General features: G+C 39.0%; 1 protein-coding gene across 1 annotated transcript in view; it reads left to right on the top strand.

The window, feature by feature from the left end:
* The window catches only part of DBX2 (developing brain homeobox 2), a 40083-nt gene extending 16720 nt beyond the window's left edge, over nt 1-23363 (top strand). Inside the window, exons 3-4 of the mRNA XM_072798245.1 lie at nt 10075-10262; nt 15695-23363. Coding sequence (XP_072654346.1) covers nt 10075-10262; nt 15695-16024 — 518 coding nt within the window. The 3' untranslated portion in view covers nt 16025-23363. The remainder of the gene's footprint in view (nt 1-10074; nt 10263-15694) is intronic.
* Nucleotides 23364-23824: the final 461 nt, after the last annotated feature.

Raw genomic sequence — 23824 nt, forward strand, 5'->3', positions numbered from 1 at the left:
ATTCATTTTATAGCAGTGTTTTTGTAAAAGTCTCTAAGCCCTAACAGTACACTAATGCCTGGGCCGTTCGATAAATAGAGCATATAAATGGAATCCTAAAGACATTTCCTAGAGAACTTCCATCTTCTCTCTTGCTTGAAAAATTGCTTTAAGCGAGACTCATTTTCCTCCATCTGCCTCTTGGTTCTTCCCACTTTATAAAACCTTTAGCATAACCATTGTAAACTGTGGTATCTATCCCTGGAGGCTTATAAAGCCCTATGTTGATCTTTTTTTTAATTTAATAAAACATGCAAGGGGTAAATCAGCGCAACTCAGATCAAAAATAGAGAATGCTGTACTTGGTTTGTCTCCATTTCTGAAGTTGGCATTTTAAAACACTTTAGAGATGCCACAAGTGTTTTTAATAAACTTTGGTGTATCATTAGTTATAAATCTGAAATGAATTTATTTTTTGTTTACAGTGTTCATTGTATTAGCAGCAAATAATAATGAAATGGTGAGTTTATGCTGTCAATAAAGAATTTAACATAAATAACCATGATACCAAGGAACGTTAATAAGGCTTACATCTGCACAGTACTCTCTTTTATTTAAGGCATTTACTAGATTTTCTTTTTTTCTTCTTTCTTTAATAATAAGAACAGTTTTTATGCCCAAGCATTAAAATTTTTTTCCATCACACAGAAGAAGGAAAATGAACTGTCCAAGTAATATTATATTAAATTTCAGCCAAAATGTGCTGACATGTGTGGACAGCCAAAATCAAGGTTTATACTAAACATTTTAATAAGCAGTGAAATCGGTGGCCCTCGTCGTTGTTTCACAATATTGAGTTCACTCTTTCCAAAGTGTAGGATCAGATCAACACGTTCATAACTAGCAAGTAAAATATCATTTTGACTCTTTTAACATGATTCACTGGTATAAAATTGATTTCATTTTTCTTGTTAACCTTTTAGATTTATGATTTGCTTGTTGTTGCAATGTGGAAACAATCATTCTTCCAGTGCCCTTCTCACATATATTAAATGGCTTAATAGGCCATTTAAGCACAATCCTTACATTGGGGAAAAATTAAAAGGCAGTGGTAAAAGTTCTCCCCTCCCCCAAAGTGGTAGAAGGAAAATCTTTGATATTACATCCATAAGGTTCTTTCCAAAAGCACGCATTCTCAGCTAAGATAAAATGGAAAGTTGTGGAAATTATGCCGAGAATGACCTTAAAAACAAAAAAACAAGAAACAACTACCTGAGAAGGTACAGAGTCTTAATTATGTAGAATGCTAATTGAATTAATCAGATAATTATATCATTTTGCTTTTGAGTACCCAACTTGAGTGTGATCTTCAGAAATTTCATGCATTAAAAGACAGAATTTAAATTTGGAGCAACGTTGTGAAAATATGAGCAGGGAAATACTCTTCTGGGACAAACTACTCTCTACCTTTTCCTTAGGAGATGAACTTATAGTCTACATCTTAAGATCATTTTACTATTTTCTCTCCCTGGCTAAAACTTAGAAGAACATAATATACTCTCTAAACTTGCATTTAGGATTTTGTTGAAGGCAACAGGGAAGGGCCATTACATTTATTGTTGAGAATGTAGGTTGGTCCTGTGAGTGTCACTGTCAAAGATGGACAGTGCTCTGATTAGTATTCTTATCACCTGACCCAGCTGTGTTCTCTTTCACTGTTCTCAGCCGGAGTCTGGGTGCCCTGAGAAAACTGACAAGACGTATGGCAGTCCTTTTGTAAGGATGTATCATTAACACTCTAAGATCTTCAGAGGGATGCAGCATTTTGTTCTAATAGAGAAAGAAGCATGATTATTTTGTTGAAAACATAATCAAGTTTGTGCAGTAAGTTGAATATAGGTTTTGACTTCTTAACAGTGAAGGGAGGGATGTTCCAGAGATAAATGACACTCGGTCAACCAAGAAGAATGTTTAAAGGAGTCAGAGACTCCAAGACAATAGATTTTCCAAGTTGATGGCTCTATTCAGCAGTTCTACAGAGGCAGTGAAAGTATTTGAGTAACTTTCCAGGGATGGAAATACTCCCTTTCTCCTCAAATGGGTTCATAAGTAGTGGAGCCTGGAGGATGGGAAGCAGAGCTACTTAGTGATATGGGGTGCTTGTTCCTGATCTTGTCTATAGCCCTCACCTGAACATAACATGACATCTAATGGGGCAGCTGATGAAGTCCTGATCTGAGATTCCCCAGAACAAGTGCACAAGTACAAAATAGAGGAGGGAGAGAATTGGCTGAAGAGAGCAAAGAAGGGAGAGGGTTGTACTCTTAGTTCACTATGTGTCTACAGAATGATATGGGGATGTTGGATTATGCTTATAGAAATACAATACCCAGAGCAAGGGAGATAATAGTCCTACTAGGCTTTGTAATGGTAAGACAGCCTACACCTATTCAGTTCTGGAACCCCACTTTAAAAGGCAGAGTGGGGGCAACCTCGGTGGCTCAGCGGTTTAGCGCTGCCTTCAGACCAGGGTGTGATCCTGGAGACCCAGGATCGAGTCCCATGTCGAGCTCCCTGCATGGAGCCTGCTTCTCCCTCTGCCTCTCTCTCTGTGTCTCTCATGAATAAATAAATAAAATCTAAAAAAAAAATAAAGGGCACAGTGGAAAAAAAGAAAGGCACAGTGAGCAGATTTGTACGTAAAAACCAGGTCAGAAGTAGTCAGCAACAAAAATGGTGAAGCGTCTATATGCCTGTTTATGAAATCACCTTTTCTAAAGTGATTGAGTAGGTTTGGCCTGGAGAAGAGAAATGATAGGGACAACCTGAGAATTATCTTCAAATTACGTATACTGCATTCAGTATATGTGTAAAGGATAGAATTGGGGCCAGTGAGTGGAGTTTATTTATTTTTTCAGTGAGTGGAATTTAATGGAAATTGAATTCGGGCTTAGCATTAGGGAAAGATTTTTAGCAAATTGATGTGATTCTAATATATGATGATGAAGTATTATAGCCTTCCCCAATACTAGATTATACAGAGAATGGAAAGTAGACATCTAGTTTAAATGGGGTAAGCCAAGGAAGTTCTTTATCTTCTCTCTCTTCACACCTCAAATCCACAGGAATTATATAAAATACACACATGTGCTACATCCTCACACATGAAAATATGAAGGACTCCATTAGTTTATCTAACGTTCTATTTCTGTCACTCTTCCAGCTCTCCTCTCCCAACGGTGTCATTTACACACAGCCATTACACACCTCCAATTGGAGTGCCAATTCACCAGGCACATGATACACAGGGATTCCCTGGAGGATGGTGCATGGGGCCATCTCAGGACCCAGGGAATCATGCCTTTGAAACTTCTCTACCCTAGATCACTCTGCCACTTTAATAGGACTCTTCCCACCTCTTGACCTCTTTGCCCACTCCTAACTTTGACAATCTTTGGTGTCATTATAAAGAGCATAGATTGACCTCATTCTTCTTTGCTATGTGTCCTCAATGGCACAACTTATCTTTCTGGAGCCTTAGTGTTTTCCTGTGGAAAATGGAAATGATAGTATCTCCCTCTGGGGATTGTTGTAAAGATGACACGACATGCTGCATGTCGTGGGCACATATAGTAGCACCTGCTGAGCCTCTATATATGGGAAGCCGCCTTATAAAATCATAATAATAATACTCCCAGTTGGTCACCTTGAATTGGTGACCCTGGCTTTTGAAGCCTCTTTTCTACATATCTTAAACTCTGTATCTGTTTTTTTTTTTTAATAGTACTCATTTATTTTTGTCACCTGGAAGTTTCTGTATAAGTCTGACATTTATCATGAGTTGAAGCATAGTTGAAGGTGTTTGTTGCTTATAACTTTGTAGTAGTTTCTGAGAGGATTTTGAGTCACGAACAAGTTCTTGAAGTCCATGTTTGTTTTGCAGGTGTAAATGTGAGCACATATTCATAGGTTTAGAAGGTATGGAAGTGGTATAGGTTCCTCAATATATTGTTTTTAAAGATTGATTGAGAGTGGGGACGGAAAGCATACAAGCAGGGGAGGGGAAGAGAAAGAGAGAGAGAGAGAGAGAGAGAGAGAATCTCAAGCAAACTCCCTGCTGAGCCAAGAGCCCAACATGGGGCTCAGTCCCAGGATCCTGAGATCACGAACCGAGCCGAAAACAAGTCAGCGAATACATCACAGACTGAGCCACCCAGGCACCCCCCTCAGTGTGGTTTATGGTTAGATCCAGAGATAGCCCATAAAAGACCATGGGGAAAGATGGAAAGGAGCATCAATAGTAGAGGTAGAATCTTGTAATATAGTTCTGGTAGGGCCTAAGGCACATCACCGCAGGAAAACCAGCATGATCTGTGTATTGAGAGCAGTGCTAAGAGGAACCAGGCAACTAGCAAAGAAAGGAAGAATGTGAGTCTTTATCGTTGCCATATTTCTTTGCTTGTCATTGGTTATAACCATGTTCATTTTTGGGCACTGAACCTTGAGGGCCAGGCCCAGGAGTTACCCTTTGACCATCATAACCCTCCCAGGTCTCTCTTTCAGAGATTGAGGTCTGCTTTGGGTCCATGCCTTTCAAAATGTTAATATTTACCATATTGGTGAGAATGATTTGTTTCGTAGAGTCCTTCGATGGGAACCTTACTTTTCTTTCTCTCTCTCTCTTTAAAGATTTTATTTATTTATTTGACACAGAGCACAAACAGGGGGAGTGGGAGAAGGAGAAGTAGGCTCCCTACTGAGCAAGGAGCCCCATATGGGGCTTCATCCCAGGGCCCCAGGATCGTGACCTGAGCCAGAGACAGATGCTTAATTGACTGAGCCACCCAGGTGCCCCACCTTCTTTCTCTTTAATTAAAAACAGCTCCATAGGAAAACCTATGAGTTTCTATTAAAAGTTTTAGGGGTATTTAAATGTGTTACCCCATTGTTTTAGTTTAAACTTGTAGGTCTTGGTGAAGAAGGAACTAAAATGAGTAGAATCATGGTCCGTACTTATAAAATTTCTACTTAAAAAAATAAATGTTGATTTTTTAAAAATGAGGTCGTAGGTTCATAAATTTGCTGTACTTTCCTATATAGATATAAAAAGTTGTATTAAGTAGAAAAATACTGGCTTTTCTATAATGCTGAGTTGCTCAGGTCCTCCTCAGAAGGCTTTCCTCTAGGGCAAGTTATGACCTGAACTCGTTTCAGCCACCCCTGACCCTGCAGCTTATCTCCTGTTTTCTTGCCATTCATACCCTGCAATCTGGAAATACCAAGCTGTGTGAGATTCTAGGTCCACTGTGTTTTGCCTGTGTCCTTGCTCCATTCATGGGTCTGTAAATTTTAATGCCTCTGCTCTGCCTGCCTTTGTCTGGATTGCCAGCAAGAGGAAGTGCTATTCCTCTAGCTTTTCTTCTCTCTTAGGACTTACCCTGCAAACCTCCAAGACTAAGTGGCTTCCTGTCTGGTTCTTAAACACTTTCTCTGCTATGGTCTGCAGTTATTTATCTCACTGTGTTATGGCTGTCTGTATACTTCTTGGACCTCTCCTTATCAACTGTGAGCACCTGAAGGATGGATTGGATTCATCTTCAGTTGTCAGTCAGCAACATCTCAATCACTCCACCAGATTATTCCCCAAAAGGCTGCTACAATGTTTGCTTGTTTTCCTTAGAAAATAGAACCAGACTTAAAATGCAGAATAGAGATGAATTCATCTGTGTGGAGGATGTCTGTGGCATATGGTTCTTACAAGAATCAAGTGAAATCCAACAAGCAGAAGTAGATAGATAGATTCATGGGATCCTTACTGTGGGCAAGGCACTGAAATTTTCTTGGGTTATGTCATCAAATCCTTAGAGCAACCCTGTAAGAGAAGCTGAAAGAGGCCGAATAACTTGCTTTAAGTCATACAGATGACTGTCATGATCCAAACCCAGTTCGTCCGTATTACATATTGTCCTGAGGCTCCCTGGAGAGAGATCATCCCAACAGATGAGTCTTTGAAATAATGTGGGAGGGCCAATTCCATAGTCTCTGAACCAAGAAAAGTTCAGAGAAGAAGAGCATTCAGAAAAAGAGCATATTGAGATATTTAGAATATTTTTTGTTATCGACCAGTATTTCATAAAACTACTTAAATCTTTGATAAAGAAATAGTGAATCCAGTTATCAAAACCTGACTTCAAGGTATGGCCTTAGCATGTGACAGGCAAATAGAAGATGATGCTGTAGATGGAGAATTAACCAACATCTCATACGCTGAATGGAAAGAGCAGTAAGAGTAGACCTTTGTAAGGAATTAGGCTTGATTACATCTCATGAGCTCTGGTATTTCTGAAGAGATGCAAATGTTACAGAGCTGGAAGGAAAGAGAGAGGCCAGTCCTTCTAGAAATGTGAGGATGAACCAGAATGATATATAACCAGGCCTGATAGACTCACTGGGAGATAATCTGCAATCTTTTAGACAAGTAGGAAAGGAAGCAATCATATTGTAGAAGTAGATTTGACAAGTTTTATTTATTTGTTGACACTTTTTTCCCCTAAAATACAAATCAGATTGTGTTAGAATATACAGAGTAGTGTTAGAGCATTTGTTTTGAAATTAGTTGTCCTGAGTTTGGAACCCTAGTCATGCGCCCTTGGACAAAGTTTCTTAAGCTATCTAATCTTCTTTTTATTCATCGGTAATTTGGAGACAATAATAGTATAATATTCGCGGCATAGGTTGGGAAGGATTACACGAATTAATGCGTGTCAGTGGCTTAACACAGAGTAAGCATAATGGTACAAAGTGTGTTTATTATTTATTTATTTATTATTTATTATTATTATTAAACATGTGTGTTTATTATTATTATCATGTCACACCCTGATTGAACATCTCCTATTGATCTTCACTACTATTGGATAATGTCCCAAACTCTTGTAGTCCTCTATGATCTGTCTCAACTCCTCCCTATCATCTTTGTATCAAAGATCCAAATATCTTCAGGAACCCGGCAGGTAAAAAGCAAGCTAAGTGAGGCTGTGGCAAACTGGGGGTTACACATTTCATCAAAAGGGGATACCTGCTACCCACTCTGGTAGCTCTTTGCTTTCTGGGAAGGTGAACCTCGTGTGGGTTACCTTTGAAGAGATGTCAGAAACCTGGACTTTACATGAAATCAACTGATTATTAAATGTGAACAACTACATCAGAATTCTAAGACCAAACAAAGCCCATATGTAGGCTGGATGATATGGTTGCCAGCTTGCCCCGTCTGCTTCATGCCCTTCCCAGCCTTGCAGACTGCTTAGTTTTCCTTCATGCCTTGGGGCTTTTTTTTAATGTAGATAGGTGACTATGACAGTGATTTAGGTTGGAGATAATGAATGTCTGACAATGATACAGAAAGGGTAAAGAAGAAGCAGATTTGAGAGATTATACATTAGTAACAATTTTAAAAGCACTATATGAACAAGATCTGTTGAATATAGAAAGAAGTTAAAAGTTGAGAATATCTCCTAAATTTCTAATCTGGACAAGTGGGTGAATTGCAATGCCTTTTTCTGCATGTGTTTGCATGCCAGTGTGTATTGAAGTGAGAAGTAATGGTAAATGATGATTTCAGTTTTCTTGAATTGAGGAATTTTCGGAACATCCAAAAGAAACTATTTTAGTACAATTAATCAACAACATATCCTACTGACAGCTGTGCTGTTTTGGATGCAAGCAGGAATTTTCTAACACTTGTAAGAACAAAGTTTGAATTTTCAGAAAAAGAGTTGTTTCCCTCCATAAATCTGAATAAAAAGTTCTCACTATGTCAAAAAAAAATGTGAGTATCGTTGACATTCAAGGTTGCACTAGTTTCAAGTGTGTTACATAGTGACTCAATAGGTTTATACATTATGCTGTGCCCACCACAAGTGGGGCCGCCATCTGTTTTGATATATCACTCTTAAATATATTTGACTACATTCTTTGTGCTGTGTCTTTTATTCCCATAATTCACTCCACAACTGGAAGTCTCTATTTCACACTTCCCTTCACCCATTTTGCCCCATTCTTCACCCCCCTAACCTTGGACACCCATCAGTTTGTTCTCTGTATTTATAGTAAGCCTTAGTGCTTCTAGACATGCTAGTTACTCTGCCTAGATTGGCCTTGGTTCTCTCTCTTGAACTGAATTGGCCTTTTAGACTTGGCTCAACTTGTTTTTTTTTTTTTTAATTTTATTTATTTATTCATGAAAGACACAGAGAGAGAGAGAGAGAGGCAGAGACACAGGCAGAGGGAGAAGCAGGCTCCCTGCAGGGAACCCGACGTGGGACTCGATCCTGGGTCTCCAGGATCATGCCCTGAGCTGAAGGCAGGCACTAAACCGCTGAGCTACCCAGGGATCCCCGCTCAACTTGTTTTATCTGAACCAATTAGTCCTCTTTTGTGATGCCAGAGCATTTCATAGATCATTCTATTTCAGTACTTAAGACATTAATTTGCTTTTTTATTTAGAAATAATTATTAAGCACCAAAATGCATATCAGCTACAGCCATAAACTAGAGTCTCTGCTTCCCTGTTGCCTATAATTCTAATGTGATATTCGTGTCAGTCCTCCCATGAGAATGTGAGCTCGTTGAGGGCAGGAACCATGTGCTCCTGGTCTGGTTTCCTCAAATAAGTCCAGTTAGCCTAATATCAGGTGTAAGTGTCCTCTTGCTGCTGTAACAAATTTCCACAACCTACTGTCTTAATGCAAGCTTATTGTCTTACAGTTATGGGGGTCAGAAGCCTGAATTGGGTCTCATTGGATTAAAATCAAGGTATTAGAAGAAGGGCTGAGTTCCCTCTGGAGGCTCTAGGGAAGACTTTGTTTCTTGCCTTTTCTAGTTTCTAGTGGTTGCCTGTACTTCTTTGTGGCCCCTTCCTCCATCTTCAAAGCAAGAAGTGTAGCATCAGAGGGAGTAAACCTCTCTTTCCTGTGATTTCCTTTCTTCCTCCCTTTTCCACTCATAATGACCCTTGTGATTACATTGAGTCCACTTGGGGTACCCCAGGATTCTCTTCTAATCTCAGGGTCAGCTAGTTAGCAACTGTAATTCCATTTGCAACCTTAATTCCCCCTTGTCATATAATATAAAATATTTCTAGGTTCTGGGGAACATATCCACATAGGCATCTCTGGGAAGGCCATAATTCTTCCCACCACAACTGGGAAGCTGAACGAATGGATGCATGAATGCATGGGTGAGTGGCTGGTTGGATGAATGAATGAATTGGATAAATGAATGAATGGATATATGAATGAATGGTGAATGATGAGTGAAACTCTCAGAGGGTGGGAACTAGTTGTGCTAGCCACAAAAGGCAGAAAAAGTAGGAGTTGATGAACTGGATTGGGGAGTGGTAGTGTTTGAGGATCTTCCAAACCTCCCTTCTCAGGTTGAACATCTCTAACTCCTCCTGCAAGCTTTCCCTGAAAATCCCTGATTAAGATCAGATCCTTGTTTTGTGCACACAGTCTCCTTTGGAATACATCCTTACACTTGTGATGCTAGTTCAATAAGTGTCTTCCACTAAATCTTATGGGTAATGCATATAATAAAACATATTTGTCTTGTTTCTCAATGTGTAGCATTGAGCAGAGTGCCTGGAATAGGGTAAGAGTTCAAAACTTTGTTGAGAGAAAAGATGAATGAGTAAATAAATGAATTAGAGAAAAAATGGAGTGTTTAAACCATTAAACATGGAGTAGTTAAACCTACTATTTGTTCTGAATTTGAGCTTTTGTAACCTGGGACCAGGGCCTTTCTAACATGGCACCCAAATTGGGAGGCCGAGCATATATGCGCTTTTTTTCACATTGGGGGGCAAAGAGTATTTATCGGATTCTCAATGGAATCTATGATCAAAACCCTGGAAGAAGCACTGCTCTAAGTGTGCAGAGTTCAGAGATGAGATGATTTGGCGATGGTACAGAGGAGGAGGATACTGTCCTGGGAAAGACAGACTGACTTTTCTTTTTTTTTTTCTTTTTTTTTTTTTTTCAGACTGACTTTTCATCACTGAAACTAACTGGGCTTATTACCTGTCTTCCCCTCTAGGAGAAGAGAGTGTGCTGCCTCTCCTGACACAGGACTCTAACTCCAAAGCTCGGAGGGGTATTTTGAGAAGAGCTGTTTTTTCTGAGGATCAGAGAAAGGCTCTGGAGAAAATGTTTCAGAAGCAGAAATACATCAGCAAAACAGACCGAAAGAAACTTGCCATCAGCTTGGGACTAAAGGAATCACAGGTACTAATAAGCAGGAAGATGTTCACTGCTCCTGATTTCTGAAGGAATACAATGAAATCCATGCGTTTGGCAAATATCTGTTGTACTAGGTATGGTGCTGGACCCTAAAGTGTTACTGAAATGATTTTCACGGTTGTTTAGTGGGTAGAAATATATGTCACAATTCCTGTTTGGAAAGAGGTCCCTTCTCTGAGAGGTCTAGGCTTTTGCATGATTAATTCTTCCCAAATGAAGAGAAACACTAAGGATGTGGCATTTACATCATTAATTGGTTGCTCTGGTTTCAGAGAAGTAGAATACATAATATTCTACAAGAGCAGGAACCAATTTTCCTGTCTTTTTCTTCATTTCCAATCCAAAATCCAATCATAAATGCATGACTCATAAATACCCCTAAATAGATCTCACTACTCTGCACTCTGGACTTATGTCAAGTAGAGTAAAGTAGTTTCGTATTTGCAACACTTACAAACTTTTCTTACACATTAAGGTACTGGTATTTTACTATTAATCGTTTTATAATCACATGAAACAAGCACTATAATCATCTTCACTTTCCGGTTGAGAAAGTGTAGAGAATTAAGCATGAGTCTGATATCATGTAGTGAAGCTGCCTTGGAGCTGTGCTCTCACCCCAGGCGGCCTGGGGGGTGACTCTGAAGTTTGTGTTTCACCTAACCTGGTGCTATCATGTATAGTTGTGCAGGTTATGCACTGCACAAGGGCACTTGTCTAAGAGGCATGGCAGCAACTGAAATGTAGCTGGTACTTTGCTTGCCAAACTGCTTTCCTGGTGCAAGGCAACATCCACTTGGGTATTTTGAGTTCGCATAAAGGCATTGAAGGGCTAGCAGAGGCTCTGTGTAAACTACTATGCTGTACTGTTCTTCCCTCAATACAGATGACCTGGTTTCTAACTTTGGATTTTATTAAACTAGTTATTTTTGGATGAAACTCTCCTTAACCTTGCTTCCTTTCCCTAGGGAAATGATCTGTTCTCACCCCCCCCCCGCCCCAACTTTTTCTAGCTGTAGAAAGCAGTACCTAGTGTGATAGAGGATAATTGGCCTAAATCAGCCAGTCTGTGCTTTCCTCATTGTGTAGTACTAATGAGTCCCTAACCTTAATTGACTGATCCGCACCTCAGTTTCTCACTTAAACAGAGACAAATATAGGAATTCTATCTATGTCATAGAGCGATTTTGCATATATGAGATAAATCAGTAGTTATATCTTATTGGTCTGTTGTGTGCAAGATGCAGGGCTATGGAGGCAGTGAGAGAGGGTGTTGATTAAGTACTGATTAAGATACGCTCTTGGCACCCAGGAATTTATAGGAGCAACTGAGAAAACAAAACAAACTCATGAATGGTTAGATCATAACATAAGATAATGACATAGGAGACGTCACCTGGTGGGTTAGATATGCTGCCAAATAAAAGAGCGAGGTCAGTGATCCTCAAAGTTATGTATCTCTGTGGAGTTTTATGTTAACATCCATGACTGGTCCTTCTGTCCCTGGGGAGTCTAGTGAGGAAATGGTCTCATCCCTAGAGATATTGTTGGACCTCACTAAGGCTGCACAGGGGCTCAGTAGGATTGGCCTGAATCTCACTGGTATGGATTTAAAAAAAAAAAACAAAAAAAAACTTCCAGAGTTGGAGGGGAGAAAATGTGCAGAAAATGTTGGGAGGTTGCAGGGGGCCTCTTGTTGAGTCAGAACCTGAAGGAGGTGTTAAAAGAGGAAAATTGGCTATGTGTGATCTGACAATGCTCTGAGACAGTGTGGACATCTTCTTTTTTTTCCTTTTTTTTAAAAAAAGATTTTATTCATCTATTCATTCATGAGAGACAAAGAGAGAGAGGCAGAGACATAGGCAGAGGGAGAAGCAGGCTCCCTGTGGGGAACCTGATGGGAGACTCGATCCCAGAACCCTGGGATCACAACCTGAGCCAAAGGCAGATGCTCAACCACTAAGTCACCCAGGTGCCCCCCCTGATGTGAACATCTCTGATAGCACATTGGAAAGAGAACTCAGCTAGCACGTCAGAGAATATCTAGGAGGGGATGAGCATAATCTGGCCATTCCAAGAAAACATACTATTTTCCTATTTTGTGTGTTAGCTGCCTGTTCGTATTCACAGGTGCATAGTTTTACATAGTTGATTGTATTGTTTTTAAAATTCAAGTGCCTTGAGGAATGACAGCTTTTTATGCTACTGAATTTGGTGAACATCTTAGAAGTAATTTCACATTTTCTTATTTGCATATACATCTAATTACACAATTAACGCATGGTATTTACTATGGTAAACTCAAACAAAGAGGAAATTGGTCAAGTTAAAAATGAAAACTCGTCTCCCCTTCCAGTCCAACTCCTTAGTTAATCCTGTCCCTTACAAATGGCTCCTGTTTGCATTTATTTGATGTCTACCCTGTATTATCTTTAAAATAGATGTATATGCGTGTTGTATCTGACAAGTATATAGTAGCAGGAACACTTGCACCGTGACTGCCATGTGTCCTTATATTCCATGTCATTTATCCTCACAATGACCCTATGGTGGTTGGTTTGATTTTTCCTATTATATAACAGGGACCCAGAACTGAGACCCACAATTGTGTATATACGTTTTCAAATAAAAACGGGATCTATTCTACATGTATCTTGACTTTCTGAAGGAGAGTCTAAACCACCTGTGTAACCAACACACAGCTCAAGCAGTAGAGCCTTCTGACCAGGGAGTAGCCCCTGCCTATTCCCTCCAGGTTACTGCCACCTACTTCCAAGACTACCCACTAGCCTGACTTCTAACAGCATAGATTAGTTTTGCCTATTTTTCTACTATATATAAATAGAATCAGTAGTACAGATTCTTTGGTATATCTGGCTTCTTTGCCTTACCATTATGTTTGTGAGATTCATTCATGTGGTTGCATGTAGCAGTAGCTTTTCTGTACTCCTTGCCGTGTAGTATTCCGTTATACGGGATACCACAGTTTACCCATTCTGATGATGGGTGTTCAGATTGCTCCCACCTTTTGGCTATTATTCATATTTCTTGTAGCAATTATTTTAGCTGTTATCAAAATATTTGGAATATTATGGTTAGTAACATTTTTCTGTTACAACCATTGCAAACTCTTCAAGTTTGAGGGTTTTTTTTTTTTTATTGTGGTAAAATACGTATAACATAAAATACGCCATTTTAACCTTTTTTAAGGGTACAATTTAGTGACGGGAAGTACATTCACACTGCTGAGCAACCATGGCTACCATCCATCTCCAGAACTTCCTTTATCTTGTAGAACTGAAACTCTGTATCCATTGAATAGTGGCTCCCCATTCTTCCCTCTCCCCAGCCTATGGCAACCACCACTTCCTGTCCCTACAATTGACAAATGAATGGAATCATTTGTATTTGTCTTTATGTGATTGGTTTCTTTCATTTAGCATAGTGTCTTCAAGGTTCATCCATATTATAGCAGGTGTCAGAATTTCCTAACTTTTTAATGCTGAATAATATTCCATTGTTTGTATATACCGCATTTTATTTATGCATTCACCCATCAGCCGACACTTTGGTTGCTTTTACTTTTTGGCTATTGTGAATAATGCTATGAACACGGATGCACAAATACCTTTTCAAATCTCTGCTTTTAATTCTTTTCTTTTCTTTTAATTCTTTTCAGTAGTTTGTGGCTTTTTCTTATGTTTGTGGTGTCTTTACACGGAAATTTCTCATTTTTATGTTTTCAGCTCTATTTTTTCTTTTGTGGCCTTAGTGTTTTGTGTCAATGCTTAAAAAAAGCATTCATCTCTCCAAAACTATAATGGAAAACTCTTATAGTATTTTCTAGAACTTTTATAGTTTTGTTTTTGTGGTTAGCTCTTTAATCCATTTGGAATTTGTTTTTGTATTTGTTGAGAGGTAGAAATTTTAATTTATGGTTTTCCCCAAATACGTACATTTGTTCCAATACTGTTGATTGTGAAGAAACTTCCTTAATGATCTTTTTCATTGAGCTATCACTCAGAAAAAATACTACACCTATAGAAAAGCTAAGGAAAGAAGAAAATAATGAATGTGATGACAACAGAAAGAATCACCAGTGGGCACAAATAAATGTCTTAGTGAAAACCCACTAGAAATACTTGGCAGCCTTTCTAGGAGTAAATGCCCACTGCAAATAGTAAATGAGTTCATGAATAGAACCAAATGTTCTGGTATGTACACATTAGTGCTATTTTCTTATGAAAAGCCTTAACCACAGGATTGCAACTGAGATGGTAGTCTTTTGGACTCAACTTGCCTGGGTCAGGTTCTTTGCAGCCATTTTGAAATTGCCAGTCAAGTTAAAAGAATGAAGAAATTGTTTTGCCAATCTGGAAGAATCATCTCAGAATTTTTTCCTTCATAGGGAGAAACACTTGGTTGGTATCACTTTAATTATTATTATTATTTTTTTAGGTAAAAACTTTGTAGGTTTTTTTTGTTTTAAAAATAGAAATCCACTAAATCATTCATGTAAAGATGCAGTGTAATGCTTAGGAAAATGATGTGATTGGCTTTTAAGATCTCAGGAAACCAGTTGTGAGGTTTCTGATCAGGAATAGTTGACTATACAGTAGATAAAGGGGGAGTTAGTAATAAAGACAGGCATTGGTGGGGTGGGGCGAAGTATGGCTCAAATTAGAAACCACCCTCCTAAGTGCTTTTGGCTTAATTATGATTGATCTTTATTTATTGAGCCTCATTCTTCAAGTTTGACAAATCGTAGGAGTAATCAAACTTGGAAACTGTTTGAAGCCTGGAATTTATCAAAGTGTTATCAAATGGATTCTTAATTTAGTTTCCCAGAAGTTCCTAATGAAATCTGAATGTTGTAAGAGCCTGGGCACTGGAGTGGGACAGTCATGGATTCTATTCTAAGCGCTTCCATCTTACTAGGTTGTGTGACCTTGAACTGATTTATTGCTCTGAACCTCCGTTTTCATACACGTGCAATGAGAACGTCTTGCAGTTGTGACGAACAAATTATGTAATCCACACAGCATGCATGGCCCGACACCTGGCACAAAGTAAACACTATTACTAGACGATAACATTTCTTTTGTTTAAATAATTTAACATGGACTAAATGATGTTCTAAACTGTCGAGCATTAAATCAGTTTTGAAAGATGTCAGACTTGCAGGACATAACCAATTTATCACAGTCGTTTTGTTTCATGAGTCTGGGGATGTTGTACTAAAGTAATGGCTCAGATAGTCTGGAAGGAGCCCAGTGAAAAGCCATTGGGACTTTGCTGGGCTGGCTCTCGCAATAAGGTATTTCATAGAAGGCATTTGAGGAGAGATTCTAGTTTACGGTGCTGAAGTGGAGTAATGTGGGCTAAGTGATCATCTTGTCCAATTATTTTGTCAACAGGTGAAGATTTGGTTTCAGAACCGAAGAATGAAATGGCGCAATTCCAAAGAGAAGGAAGTGCTTTCCAACAGGTGTGTCCAGGAAGTAGGCCTTCAAGAGGATCCCCTCTCACGGTCCGCTCTGGGGTTCTCTTCTCCGTGTCCTTCACTCTGGGAAGTCTCCCAGCAGCACTCAAGTCCAAGATGGAGGGAGAATTCACCAGAATCTTCAGAAAGACTCATCCAGGAGAGTTCAGGGGCAGCGCCCCCAGAAGCGAAGTCACTGCAGGGTGCCTTGTATTTGTGTTCTGAAGAAGCTGGAGACAAGGGTGTACTTACTGGGGCTGTCTGAATGGAAGCCTTCCTCTATGTTAATTTAAAAGGACGCTTAACTAATAACATTTGGACTCTAAAGCCAGCTAGCTCGTGCCTCATCAGTGCCTAAAACGTAATGCCTTTGGAGTGATGCATGAACTAATGCTTTAGGAAACCCTCTCCAGTGCTCTCTTGTTTGGCTCCCAGACTCAGGCTTAATTTGTAAGTGGGATAGAATCTCCCAGAAAGTATGAAGGAACTGAAAAGAATGAGAGTTATAGGTGGCTCAGTCCCTGCTCTGAGTGTATGTGTATATATGTGATGTGTGTGTCTCTGTGTGTGTATATATATAAATATTCATTGAAATACATTAGTAGGAACTACTTCCTCCTTACATATGGCATCGAGCAAGTTCATTTCCTTTTATATGAGGAAAAACCAACTATTGACCAACTGTTATTAATTTTTTTAGAAAAATGTACGTGTTTTTAAAAATTCCCTATTTTCTGGTTTCTTCCAGTATCCAGCTAGAAATGAACTTTAACAACTCAGCTCAGCTCAGCTATCCTAATCGAATGAGCCACTGTTAAATACACTGAAAATATATACTTAAGAGTAATCCAACAAGAGAACTAGAAGAATTTTGGAATGAAACTCTTAGAACTCTTAATTTCCCAAGTCTCTGGACTTCATCAGGACACACTGAGGGAGGTACCCATTTAGCTAATGATTATCTTTTGATCTCTTCTCTGTAAGGATGGGCCTTAATCAAGGTTTGCAAAATAAAATGCCTCTAAGGGCCTGTCAGTAAATAGAGGGCATGGCCCACCTAAAAATATTCGAGGTAATAATTTAAAAAATACTGTGTTGGGCAAATGAAACATCCGTGCCAAGCAGTTTGTGACCTCCGGCCAAGACTTAAAGAAGTGTCACAGTTCCTAAAATGTTCCCAACTGGACTTCAAAACACAATACTGATGGAATCTATAGTGGATTTCTGTTTGCACTTCTAGTTATAGACTCAATTTTCCACTTAGGTGGTATACGCGCTATATATTAGGTTATTTTTATATATTAACAAGCACCACACAGATGTTTTGTGTGCTTTGAGTATCCTGAAATAGTAGTATTATAGTATTGCATTTCTGGTAACGATTTGCTTAGTTAATCTAGAAATTTTTATTCCAGGTCCAAGAAAAAATTATGTTTCACTTTGAAGGAAATGAGGCAGAAAAAGGAAATGATGTGGTTTTGAACTAGGTTATTATTAATCTGTGGACAAGAAACATTATTAGAAGTTCATGATGTGGAATTTTGTTAGTGAGAAAGCTGCATAAAGAGAGTGGCTTCTAATTTGCTTACATTCCTAGTTATAGACTTCAGGGCTCTAGGGTTTAGAGATGGTATCTCAGAGGACAACAGTTTTAGGTAGCATCAGGACATTATTTTGTCTGAATGTGATTTGAATTGAGGTATGCTAGCCAGTGTCTTTATCACGAGATGTTTTACTTGAAAGTTCTCTCAGAAGAAACTGGTCTCAGTTTCTCTGTGGGAAGGAGGAGCAGGGATCTGCTGACAACTTAAAATTTTAAACCTGTCTTAAAATGATTTATAGTATTGTTTCTTTTCTTTGTATAATGTTAACCTAACCTACATTTATCGGGTCCTTTCTATGTGCTAGAGACTGTGCTAAGCCTTTAGGGTGAATTAATTCATGACAGTCCTCATGACGGTAGCCCTAGGAGGTAGGATCCCCTCTGTTACTGTCAGGAGTCCTCTTACCCAGACAAGGGACTAAGGCAGTGTGCTTAGGGTGATGGCCCAAGGTCATTAGGGTTTTGGACCCTGGCCATCAAGTTTCAAGTCTTATATGCCAACCATACAGAGTGCATACCACTGTACAGTGTATTCACCAGCTATGGAATGATTGTAAGACATACATTTTGGGGATTGCAGTAAGATTTATTAAAGAAATTCAGAAGCATATTGCATTTTATGATCTCTTACTTGGGGAATAGTTTTCTTTCTAGTGCTCTCTTCTCTATTAACTTTGAAGTTTAGGGAAAGTAAAAGAATTGCAAAAGCCTTCAACTATGAAGCCTCTATAGAGAATAGTCCCAGAGGAGTGTTTAAATGAAATGAAACTATTTTTTTTTTTTTATCACTCACAGCTAAAAATTTTGAAGTGCTTATCTATGCTTAATGTTTCTTGAGAATAACTTGAAGATCAAATGAGAGCATCCTGCTTCATGGCCACCTGATAAACTAGGTTTTAGATGTGGGCTAATTGTTGCTTAAATGATCTTCCCCCAGGGTTTTACCCCAACATCTGAGTTCAGCAGAGGCTTCTCTCTGTAAGGTTGGCCTGATGTTCAAATATACAAATCTTTTAATTGGTTTCTACTTTGGAATGCATTAAAGCTTAGGAAAAGTAAGCTCTAGATGAGGTTATTAGGGATCCTTAGGAGACCCACATAAACCCATACACTTGGTGCACATACGTATGCCTGTTGTGCCTTCACCTTGCCTTCACTTACCTGAATTACTTGAGAGAACTCCTGAGTTTGATATTCTGATTGACAAGGGTCTCCCTTCTCTCTTAATTTGTGCTCTCCACCTCCTCCACCTCCCTCCACCTAAAAAACTCATTTTCCTCTGTTCTCTAGATGCAGATTGCTTTTCTCCAAGTGGTCACATATTAGTATATTTGTTACCTGCTTTCCAGACAAGCACCAGAACTAGAGAAGCCTAGAGGTGAAAGGATTTTAAAATTTTTAGGAGACATGGTCACATGCAGATTAGGCAAATGGGAAGAAAAACTGGTTTAGCACCATCGTCTAGCTTTTACAAAGATTATTATTTTATAAAGCTAAATATAAAAGGTTGGAATTACATAACAGGTTAGGAATGATCACTGGATCTGGACACAATGAAGGCCATGACTATTGATATTGAAAAGGCAATTCTATTTTCTTAGTGGTGAAGTGGGCTGAATGGGGGAAACCAAGTGCTTAGTCCAATGGTTCACAAACCTTAAAAATCCATACATGAGAACATGCCATACCTTCCATCCAGTTTGGGGTATGTGCTCAGATTTGGGCATGTACTTCATACATTCTCTTCATCAGCCACGCCCCCCACTCCACCTTGTGAGAATCATTCATTATACATGTTTTTCTCTTTTCAAATATAAAGTCATAAGTAAGTATCCTCGTTCATGCCATCCATGTCCTTTCTGGCCCCTTCATTCTACATTCTGATGCAGTTTTTTTAAAGCTACACCCTACCCAGTGTGTTCCATGACCTATTCCCTGATAACCAGTGAATTCTTCAAGCTCTGTTTGTCTTTAATACAGCTCATTCCATTGTGTTCACAAGCTTGTTAGACACTGACTCTGTAGTCATCGGAAATCCACAAAAGTATTTTTTCTTTCTGGATTTCAACATTGATTGGGTCCTCTGTGTGAGGCACTGTCCTAGGCTCTGTGTAAACAAATATGAGGGAGAAAGTGCTCCTTGCCCTCAAGAAACTTAGAATGAGTCTTTTGGCCAAACATCTTTTGATGTATTCCATGCTGTTGCCAACTGAATCTAGTAAATTTGGAGCAAAGACTAATCTAACATCCTCCAAAACCCCTATCTCTCCATTTGCAGTTGCGGGGTGGGGCGAAGTTTATTAAGTGTTCCACCATTCAGAAAAATACAAGCTATTTGGCATTGTTGGTTTTCTCTCTCTACTCCATGCAGGCCACATTGGTCCCAAGAGGAGTCAGAGCCCAAGGGAAGAATTCATTATTCTTTTGTTCATAGTGCATCCCACCCTCTACTTTTATCTTTCTACCTTCTCAGTCTCAGATCAACCTGTACATGTGGTGGGTGGGAACGATAAAGGAAAAGCAAATAGCACAGGTGAGGGGAAATCAGGATGATGAGTATTTTTGAATATATAAGGAAAGTTGTGCAGAATTAATTTATATCATTTATAAACTATCTCTCTAATAAGCAACTACCTTAAGAGTGTCATACTAGCCCCACAAAGATGGTTCTTACCTTCCAGCTATTAATTGGGTTCCATTACATTGTTATATTTGGTTGTAAGAATTATGCATGCTCATTATGAAGAAACACACTTGAAAATACAGCTAACAAAAATTCATGTATAAGTCCACCATTGGGAGATAGCCAATTTAGCTCTTCTGTGAAAGATTTTCACTTTGAATGTATGTACATATAAAGGTGTATGCGACTAAACAAATTTGGATCATAATATGTATCCAGTTTATCCTCATTTTTTAAACTCAGCTTTTTACAGAGAACATTTCCCCATGCCATTAAATAAATGTTGAAACTATTTATGATGGATATATAATTTCCAATTATTAACTCCTGCACTTCTTGAGGTTGACGAAGGGATGGGCTGGGGCTTGGCAGGTTGTGGAAAGAATGATCATGGGGCTCCTGTACCAAGTGAAGAACCTCTTCCAAAAAAGTCACTCATACTTTATCAAAGCATACTCCATCCAAAGTCTCAGGGAGTATACGCGCTTGGATCTCAATACATTGCTAGCAGCCAACATACTAATGTAGGGCAATGTTGTACCTCTCTTTAATTGTGCTTTACAGGCACACCAATATATCATTTTAGCTTTTTCAAGTATGTTTCACTGCCCACAGTGTGGGCAGAAGTCAGGCAAACTGTTGGGTATCTGGCACCCATCATTTTGAAGGCTGAGATGATAAGGCTGCTTTGCTTAGTTCGTCCAGAGTTCCCCAGTTCCCACAACTCTATGGACATTCTCTCAAAGTTGCTTGAATAACAGAAATTACGAGGAGAGCCTTTGGGATCAGAACATTCTGAGGTTAAAAGGAACCTTTGGTGTTATTTAAACCCAAAGTAGAGGGCAGCCCAGGTGGCTCAGTGATTTAGCGCCGCCTTCAGCCAGGGCATGATCCTAGAGACCTGGGATCAAGTCCCGTGTCGGGCTCCCTGCATGGAGCCTGCTTCTCCCTCTGCCTGTGTCCCTGCCTCTCTCTCTCTCTCTCTTCTCTCTCTCTCTCTCTCTCTCTCTGTGTGTGTCTCATGAATGAATAAATAAATAAAATCTTAAAAAAAAACCCAAAGTAGAATCACCAAGTGTTTGATGCTAATCAAAAGACAAAACTTTGAATAAACTAAAGTGCACATAAAATTTGGATAAACTAAAGTATTATAATTAATTCACAATGTGTAGCTAACCCTATGACTATGAGTTTCCATTGGAGTTTCCTAGGGCAGCCATAATAGATTACCACAAACCATAGGACTTAAGACAGCAGAAAGCTATTCTCTCACCGTTGTGGAGGCCCAAAATCCCAAATCAAGATGTCAGCAAAGTCATGGTCCCTCGGAAGATTTTAGTAAGCTACCGTCTCCTGCTTCTAGTGGCTCTAGGAGTTCTTTGGGTTGGGATGTAGGACTCCAACCTCTATCTCTGACTCATATGGTCTTCTCTCCTTTGTGTCTGTGTCAGAAATTTTCCTCTGCCTTTCTCTTATAATGACCCCTGTCACTGGTTTTAGAGCTGACTCCAAGTCCAAGATAATTCTATCTCAACATCCTTAACTTAATTGTATCTGCAAAGGCCCTTTTACAAATGAGGTCACATTTATAGGTTCCAGGAGTTAGGACATGGACACATCTTTTGTGGAACCACTCTTCAACCCACTACACCTGTATTCTACAGTATTACAACAAAAGATCTAGAAAAACAAAAACAAAAAACTTAGGCATCCCTGTAACAGAATTTGACTTAAATTGCTTTGACTTAAGGTTTTGTATCAATTAAGTGATGCGCTACTTGCAAGAGTGTTTGGGGCAGGGAAATTTTACAAATATTGCCTCCATTTTGTATTTCTTTCCACACTATAATTTAAGAAAATGTGGCCCTAATTTTTTAAAGCCCTCACATGGATTCCAGATGTTGAGCATTTAATCCAAGAAGGTGTTTCCTTCCTTATTATACGAATGTGGTGCACATCAAAAAATTGGCATTGTTTAATTTATGACTCACACGTGAACCATTGTTTTCTTGTGATGTCGTTATTTTAAGTGATTCATAAACTAAACAATGCCAATATTTTGGACACATACCATATTTGTATAATGAGGAAACACCTTCTTGTATTAAATGCTCAACATCTGGGATCCATGTGGGAATTTCTTTGAAATTTTAAATAAAGGCAAATTAGCATGGCATACATTTTCTCAGAGATGCAGCTAGCTGTAATCAAAAGACAGAATGACTTGGTACAATATTGTGGTTAAGAAAACAGGAATGTTGTTGACAGAAACATCCAATAATGTTTTTACAGCACTGTTTTGATGATGGGGTAAATGGAGTTGTAGAGTGAAACACAATATGGGCAGTGTTGAGTCAGGGATCAAAAATCAACTCAAGCGTACTCTCTTAATAGGAGTATAAGTTACGAAAAACTTTCTAGAGGGCAATTTGGTAACACAAACACGTTGTTAAATGAATGTACCCTTTTACTAGGCAATGCCACTTACTGGAATTTATTTTAAGGAAATAGTCAGAAATGTGCAAACAATTTTATATAGAAAGGTGCTCATCAAAATATGACTTCATTTTTTAGAGCAGTTTCAGGTTCACAGCAAAATTGAGCAGAAGATACAGAGACTTCCCATATGCCACCCCCCGGCTACCTTCACATATGCACGGCCTCCCCACTATCAACATTTCACACCAGAGTGGTACATTTGTACAACTGAAGGACCTGCATTAACGCATCATTATCACCTACAGTCTGTAGCTTATATTAGAATTCACTCTTTGTGTTGTACATCCTATGGGTTTTGACAAATGTGTAATGATGTATACCTACCATTATAGTACCATATAAAGTAGTTTCACTGTCTGAAAAGTCTTCTAATATATTTGTATATTTTAGTAAGGAATTGGTTAAATCAATTTTAGCAGATTTATATATATAATGAAATCCTTTGCAGCCATTGAAATTGATATTATAGGGAAAAAATGATGATCTATAAAAAATGCCCAGGGTTCACTGTTAAAGAGAAAAAGAGATTACATAGCAGTATGTTAATAGCCTAATAGTGTGTGTGTGTGTAGGTGTGTACAGGTTTAGAGACAAGGCTATACAAACAAATGAACTGTAGGGGTCTCTGGGTAATGGGGTTAAAAATGATGGTTGCAGAACACCTGGGTGGCTCAGTGGTTGAGCATCTGCCTTTGGCTCAGGGCGAGTCCCACGTCGGGCTCCCTGCATGGAGCCTGCTTCTCCCTCTGCCTATGTCTCTGCCTCTCTCTCTGTGTGTGTCTCTCATGAATAAATAAATAAAATCTTTTTTTTTTTAAAGATGATGTTTGCTTTTTCATCCTTGTTCTTCTTTTTCCAAATAATCAACTCTAAATCACATTTCTTTTAAAATCAGAAAATGCACATCTTGATATGGCTGTCTCACAGACATCTCACATCTCAGATTCAGATGAGCTCTTCTTTCACCTCTAGTCTTTACCAGCATTTCCTTCTTTCAGTAAATGGCAAAATAGGACATTGAATTCAGCAAACATGGGAGTCCCCTTGCCTTTTTGCTCCCTGCTCTTATCATATGGAACCAACTGCCAAGGCTTGTCTATACATTCCCCTAAACATGTCTTCAATCTGTGCCCCTCTGTCCAGCCCCACAACCATGCATATTCCAGATCTCTTTTCATTCCTTCTAGCTTCCTTCCAACTCCTACTCCAGGCCATTCAAATCTAGTCATGCCATTCTTCCCATTAAAATCTTTCTGTGATTTTTCCCCAAGCTAAGACCA

This window comes from Canis lupus, chromosome 25 (genome assembly GCF_048164855.1).
Source record: "Canis lupus baileyi chromosome 25, mCanLup2.hap1, whole genome shotgun sequence".
Taxonomy (NCBI): Eukaryota; Metazoa; Chordata; class Mammalia; order Carnivora; family Canidae; genus Canis; species Canis lupus.